Below are 7,365 nucleotides of genomic sequence, written 5' to 3'. Positions count from 1 at the left end.
AGGCGATCTGCCCCGGTGGGACGTGCAGCCCCCGCAGCACTGGGACCCGCCGCGCTGCCGTGCAGAGCCCCTCGCCCGCCGGGCAGGGCGGGCGGACCCGAACTGCCTGCCCGCTCCCGCTGCGCCCCTGTCCCGCACCGTCCTGCTCGCCCCTGCCCTTCCCCGCACGCCCAGCTCCGGCACCAGCGGCACCGGCAACGCCGGCGTCGGACGGGGCGGCGGGGCACCACCCCCGCGCGGCCAGCGGGCTCTGTGGGGAGCCAGGCATCGCCCACCGCGCGGCGCAGCGGGCACCATACAAGCATGGACGGGGCCAGGCGAAGGGCCAGGGGGAACCGCATCCCTCAGCGCCGTGGCACCCCCCCGTCGGGCTGCGCGGAGGGGCGGGGGGGGGGTCTGCTCTCCAGCCAAGCTGAGGGGGGGCTGGGGCGGGGGCGAGCCCGGGCTCCTCCCGACGCCTGTGGGGCAGGGGCGGGGGGACGGCGGTAGGGCGGTGCGCGGGGCCGGGGCGGGCCGGGCCCCCCCGTGGGACGGCGGGTGGGTGCGGGAGGGAGGGCCGAGGGAGGCGGCGGCTCCTCCTCCGCGGGCAGGCGGGCAGCCCGCCCGGGAGCGGTACCGGTTGCTCGGTGCCGACGGAGCCGCGCCGCGCCGCCCGCTATATAAGGGGCGGCGGCTGCTCGCCGCTCCCTCACACCGGCCCCTGCCCGCGGCTGCCGGCGCTGGGCCGAGGCCGGGCCCTGACAGCATGGCCCGCGGCGGGGCGCCATGGGCGGTGGTCTCCCCCCTTGCCTCCCGCGGACCCTCCTCTTCCTCCTCCTGCTCTTCCCGCACCCGCGGCGGCAGCTGCAAACTTGCTGCGGCGGGCTGCGTGTGAAGGCAGGGTCCGGCGAGGCGGCTCCGCTGCCCTCGCAGCCCCCGCCGCCGCGGCCGCGCCGTCGCGCCCGCAGCCCGGGGGGCGAGGCCGCCGCCCGCGGGCATGCGGCGCCGCCGCTGCCGCTGCGCCCGTCGAGACGCGGTGCGGAGCCGCTGGCGGCGGGGCTGCGCCTAGGGGCGACCGGGGCGGGAGCCTCATGCCCGGGGCTCGCCGCGCTCCGCGGGGAGGCGGCAGGGCAATGAGCTGGCGGGGCGAGCGGGCACGGCTGGCCCCCGGTTTGCCCTGCTCCCTCGCCCGCGGGGAGTGAGCCTCCGCGGAGCCCGCTCGGTGCTCCCGGAAGGGTGGGCGGGAGGTGGTGCCGGCGCGGGGATGCTGCAGCCCTCCTCCGGCGCCGACGGGGTCCTGCCGGGGTAGCGGCCCCGCCGTGCCGTGCCGCGCCGCGCCGCGCCCCGCCGTCTGCGGGGGCGGCGGCCGCGGAGGGATGGAGCCGGCCGGCCCCTGCCAGGCGCCGCTGCTCCCCGCCAACGACTCTTACCACGGCCGAAACTGCAGCGCCGAGGAAGGGATCTACCAAGATGCCACCCCCCTCTCCGGGAAGATCGTGCTCGCCGTCGTCCTGGCGCTCGTCACCCTGGCCACGGTGCTCTCCAACGCCTTTGTCATCGCCACGGTCTACCAGACGAGGAAACTCCACACGCCGGCCAACTATCTCATCGCCTCGCTGGCCGTCACCGACCTCCTCGTCTCCATCCTCGTCATGCCCATCAGCACCATGTACACTGTGACCGGCAAGTGGACGCTGGGCCAGATCGTCTGCGATATCTGGCTGTCCTCGGACATCACCTGTTGCACGGCGTCCATCCTGCATCTCTGTGTCATCGCCCTGGACCGCTACTGGGCGATCACCGACGCCGTCGAGTACTCCACGAAACGGACTCCCAAGCGGGCAGCGGGCATGATCGCTCTGGTGTGGGTCTTCTCCATCTGCATCTCCATGCCCCCTTTGTTTTGGCGGCAGGCGAAGGCCGAGGAAGTCTCTCACTGTGTAGTGAACACGGACCATGTCCTCTACACCGTGTACTCCACGGTGGGAGCCTTCTACTTCCCCACTCTGCTGCTGATAGCCCTCTACGGGAGGATCTACGTGGAAGCCAGATCGCGGATTTTGAAGCAGACGCCAAAGAAAGCAGGTAAAAGACTAACGCGGGCTCAGTTAATCACAGACTCCCCGGGGTCGTCCTCCTCCGTCACGTCCATAAACTCCAAGGCCCCCGAGGGCTCCAGCGAAACGGGTTCTCCTGTGTACATGAACCAGGTGAAGGTGAAGGTCTCGGATGCCCTGCTGGAGAAAAAGAAGCTCACGGCCGCTAGAGAGCGGAAGGCTACAAAGACTTTAGGGATTATTTTAGGAGCCTTCATCGTCTGTTGGCTGCCCTTTTTCATCATCAGCCTGGTGTTGCCTATTTGCAAGGACGCTTGCTGGTTCCACATGGCCATCTTTGACTTTTTCACGTGGCTTGGATATCTCAACTCCCTCATCAACCCCATCATCTATACTATGTCTAACGAAGACTTCAAACAAGCTTTCCACAAACTCATACGTTTCCGATGCACAAGCTGAAAATTTTGAATGCGATGTGTTCTCCGGCGCTGCCCCCATGCACGCCCGTGCCCGACGCCACAGGTAGGTGCGCTCCCGCGGGCCCGCCGCGGCGAGCGGCGATGCTGGGGGCGGGGGGGTGGGACGGGAGTGGGGGGAGGACGTACGACCCCACAAATAGCTTTTCCGTCCCGTCTCGGGCTGGACCGACTGCTTCTAGCCCGTTCGGAGGGGTGGGGGCGAGCCCCGCGGGCGGGAGGCGGGAGCGCCGGGCAAGGCTCCCTGCGAGCCGAGCCGTGCCGAGCCGTGCCGAGCCGTGCCGTGGGTCGGGACGGCACGGTACGGCATTCCCCTTGGCTGGTGTTCAGCCCCGTTGCAAGTGGCGGCGAACAGCGGCGATGCTGCACGCTCCTGACATTTCACAGTGTGTGTCGTCGTCCCCCAGCTCGCAGGGAGTGACTCACGGCAATCTGCGCTTTATTCCACCTATTAAACCAGTCTGCCGCCATTTCGTGTGCTAATGCCCCTGTGTAGACCAATTAGTGCTAAACGGCACTTGCTTTCCAACCCGGCTGCCGAGCTCCCCGGGGAGTGGCGGGCCGGACACTGGCCGGGCCGGGCACGGCCGGGCCGGGCAGCCCCCCCCGCCGCCGCGGCGTTCCCCGGTGCCGCCTCTCGGCCCCCGCCGGCAGCTGGAGGCATGGCGAGGCAGCCGGGGATGCAACCCCCTTGGCAGGGAGTCGGATGTAGCCCCGGTGCCAGCGTCTGGTTGGGGTTTTTTTTTTTTGGAAAGGAAGGAAGGTAGGATAGGCCCCGGAGCGAGGCTGCTTGTGAAGTTCAGCCTACTTTCTGGCCTCCTTACGGCTCCGGCTGCTCCTGCTGGGAGCGGAGCCGGCTGGGAGCTGGCATCCTGAGAGGAAAGCTGCCTTTTAGCCGCCGTGAAAGGCTCGACACCTCTATGGTTCTCTCACACGCGGAAAAGCTGTGCCTTTCTGCGCCTCTGACAAAAGTGGTTGCCAGCTAATAGCTAAACTCAGCGCCACGTTCTGCAGAATACACACTTGCCTTTATTGTGATACTTTAATAATTCTGCCAATCTTTTGCTTTTTGTCTGCAGAATCAAGTTGCTATTGTAAAGACCCACTGCTTGAAACTTCCCCAAGCCCAGTTGCCAGACTCATGATGCTGCAAAAACGTCAATACATACTGCCACCAAACTGCTCAGCTCTGCATTTCAGTGTAATGACTCTGGCAGAGATGCTGTTCCAATAGTCACGCAGATCAGTTGCAAAAAAAGAGGGCAGCCTCGAATCAAGGTCTATAATTCATCTGGACTGAAGAAAAAGTTTGAGAGTAAACTCCATTTATTTTGCAGGCTTAACTTCTTAATTTGTTCTCCGGCCGGTTGTAGGGGTGTGCACAAGAGCACAGTTGTCTCTGTCTGTGTTGGTAGCATAGTTGTACTTCTGCACACCTGTAATTTCTTTCTTTCAGTGGAAAGAGTTGCTTCCTTCACGTATGAGGCCAAGAGGAGAAAAAAGCAGCATTTAAAATAGGAGCATTGCAGTAAATTCTGTAAATGACTCCTTCAGCTGAACATGTGTGAGAAGTGACGGTGTGCAAAAGTTATATTTGTATTTCAGAACAATAGCAAATGCTGTAGAAGCCAGAGTTGTAGACCTGTTCAACTGCACTGCATATCTATAGTCTGTCCTCATAGTTGCCTTTATAAAGTAAATACTTCTTGCTTCTACTCCGTAACTCCAGAGCAGAAAACAAGAAGTCCAATGACCTTTTCCATAAATCAGCTCGGAATAGAAGTAGCAGTTTGATGTTGTAACCATGTTTTCCATTTTGTGTCAGTTGCACACCCTTACCGCATGAACCACTGCGAAATTTAGAATTCTCTAAGTAATTACATTATTTAGTGTATTTTGTAAAGAAGTGAAGCAGTTTGCTCTTTCAGAAGAGCTATATCACCTGCAAAATAAATACCCATGAATCATGAATTAACTAATGTTAGTGAAATTACTCTCCTCCCTACTTCCCCCTTATATTTTTTCTTTTTTTTTTTCCTGATCAGACCTTAAGACAGGTCTACGCATATTCAGCAGTCAAAGTTAGAGTTTCAGGATATGGTCCACCCGCTGTGATAGAACTGCATTGATTGTTCCTCCTATGTGTAAATGAAAATGAGCATAAACAATAAAACGCTTTACTGTGTTCTCAGGAGTGTTTGGTAGCAATTGTGTGACTGAAAGGAGTATTTATTGGTTTACTTGGTTTCTCAATATTGACTTTTTAGGTAACGCTGATTTGATGAGTCACTCAAGAAAGCAATTGATGAAGGCTGAAATTCGATCAGTAGTCAGATTTTTAACAGGCAGCTTTGCTTTCATCCTAACCAGTACTGTTAGGTATAATTCTTACTATTTTTGTATAATCCCAGATTAAATTTTTACGTGTTTTTTCACACATATTTTTCTTACTCCATTAAAAGCAAACAAAACTTAATTTAGCAGTTGGTTATACGGTAATCAATGTCCTTTTAAAACTGTATGTATGTATTCTAGATGGGGGCTGTTACAATGACTGGAAAAATCTTACATGATTTAGCTACCAGTTATTCTTCAGAGAGTCATTCAAGTAATAACGTTTTATTTACTTAATTGAATAGTAAAGAAAGAACCTGACCCGCTGTGCCTCTGAAACTCCCAGAGGAGTTTCTTTACTTTAACTGTAAAGAGGCAGATGTGGTCATGGGCACGAAAGAAGTCTGCAAGATACAAATGAAAGTAGTGGAAAAAAAAAACATTCTCAGTAATTTGAAGAAATCCAGAAGACTTGCCTCAAAATTGCATACCTCTCAAAAAGAGAACTACTATACTATGCTTCTGGAAAGTAACCTCCGAAATTATTAAAGACAAATGTGATTAGAGGAATTTTCTAAAACACTATCTTATTTGATTGAAGTGCTTATATTCCTTCTAAATTTCATTTTTTTGCATACATGGGGTGAAAGAAAGCAAGGAAGACAGCTTAACCTATTCTCGTTTGTCATTTTCCAATCTTGTAAAATGAATTTTGTTTACCCCAAATTCTCAGTGAAATCACCAGGCTTCTTATATGTCTAAAAAATTGAAAATTAGACTGTAAAATGAGTATTTTCAGCATTTCTACAGAGACTTGAGACTTCTGTCAGTTTTACAAAGTTACGTGACTTGGAGAGCATGAGGTTCAGGAGTTGGACCTTCCCGGTCCTCACACTGCTGGAGTATACGTTCATCTTCAGCAACTGGCAGCAAATACTCCCAGCTCCCTGTTGTGATGTGAGGATTTTGCTGAGAAGCGGTGAAGCTAATTCATCAAGAAATTATCCTTCCAAGTTTATGCCAAGGCTCTGAACTTTCTGCACAAACAAACATCTCAGATAACCATGCTTGCTGGTGGGAAGACAGTTGGTGTGAAAGCTGCGCTGAGTGCCTTGGGGCCAGAGGGGAGGAAGCTAACCGGAGCCCTGCTGAGATATCTGCTAGTTGAAGGCCTTGCGCTAGCTGAGCAGCCTCATCTAGTTCAGAAAATGGTTTCCACAGGGAGATAGGTAGAGTGAGGACATGCATGTGTTCGCCGTGAAAGAGAAGAAATGCAGGGCAAACATCACTCAGTGCTGGAAAATATAAATATGTAAAATGTTCCAAGATTCATGTAGTGTGTTTTAGGACAGGAAGGGTGGCCCATGTGAGCTTCACTTCTTTGTGACTGGCAGAGCGTGTCCTGGTTCAACCTAGGTTTTGAAAGATGTTAGGGATGCGGCAGTAAAGTTTTGACTCTCTGGAGAGGTCTGAGGACGTTGCCCTCCTGCCTTTCCATTCCCTTGCTGTGCCTGGTCACTTGGACTCTGCCTCTGGAAGGATGGAGCATCTGAAATTTTCAGTAGGAGAGGCTGTCCTTTCCGTCCACCCTGTGTCTTCCCGCGGAAGGGGCTCAGAGCACCTTGCCTCTTGGTGTTATTTTGTCACGAGAGCCTCTTCATGACCCTGCAGGTAAACTCCAAACGTGCTTAAGCCCATGCTGTTTCAGTCTTTCATTACAGAAGCAGCATGCCTTCCTTTTATCTATTTGTTTGTTGCCTTGGGTTCAAACATTGTCAAATGATGTTGTTGAGACAAATCTCTGGTGGGCACTGAGGTTTGAAGTTGATCACTGTCGTGGTTTAACCACTGTCGTAGTTTAAGCAACTAAACACCACACAGTTGCTCACTCCCCCTGCCTCCGGTGGGATGGAGGAGAGAATCAGGAGAGTAAAAGTGAGAAAAACTCATGGGTTGAGATAAGAACAGTTTAATAATTGAAATAAAATAAAGTAAAATAGTAGTAGCAGTAGCAATAATAATAATAATAATAATAATAATAATAAAGGAACATACAAAGCAAGTGACGCATGATGCAATTGCTCACCACCCGCAGACTGATGCCCAGCCAGTCCCCAAGCAGCGATCGCTGTCCCCCCAACCAACTCCCCCCTATTTATATGCTGAGCATGATGTCATATGGTATGGAATACCCTGTTGGCCAGTTGGGTCAGCTGTCCTGGCTATGCTCCCTCCCAGATTCTTGTGCACCTGACAGAGCATGGGAAGCTGAAAAGTGCTTGACTAGCGTAAACACGACTTAGCAACAACTAAAACATCAGTGTGTTATCAACATTATTCTCATACTAAATCCAAAACACAGCACTATATCAGCTACTAGGAAGAAAGTTAACTCAATCCCAGCCGAAATCAGGACAAGCACATATTTGCAAACCCCATGCTTCCCACATTTCATGGTAAGGGATATGTGCATGGTAGTGTTGCTGACTGCAAGTGCTGTGAGACATATGACTGTACAA

At 54.2% G+C, this 7,365-nt stretch overlaps 1 protein-coding gene across 1 annotated transcript; it reads left to right on the top strand.

The window, feature by feature from the left end:
- The first annotated feature begins 1,197 nt into the window (after positions 1–1,197).
- Positions 1,198–4,703, top strand: HTR1B (5-hydroxytryptamine receptor 1B). Its single transcript, XM_075145345.1, has 2 exons — positions 1,198–2,558; positions 3,592–4,703. The coding sequence occupies exon 1, from the start codon at positions 1,356–1,358 to the stop codon at positions 2,493–2,495; it is 1,140 nt and encodes a 379-aa protein (XP_075001446.1). The 5' UTR covers positions 1,198–1,355; the 3' UTR covers positions 2,496–2,558; positions 3,592–4,703.
- Positions 4,704–7,365: the final 2,662 nt, after the last annotated feature.

Source organism: Calonectris borealis, chromosome 3 (genome assembly GCF_964195595.1).
Source record: "Calonectris borealis chromosome 3, bCalBor7.hap1.2, whole genome shotgun sequence".
NCBI lineage: Eukaryota > Metazoa > Chordata > Aves > Procellariiformes > Procellariidae > Calonectris > Calonectris borealis.
Note: the sequence above shows the minus strand (reverse complement) of the source record. Positions and strands in the feature narration are given on the sequence as shown.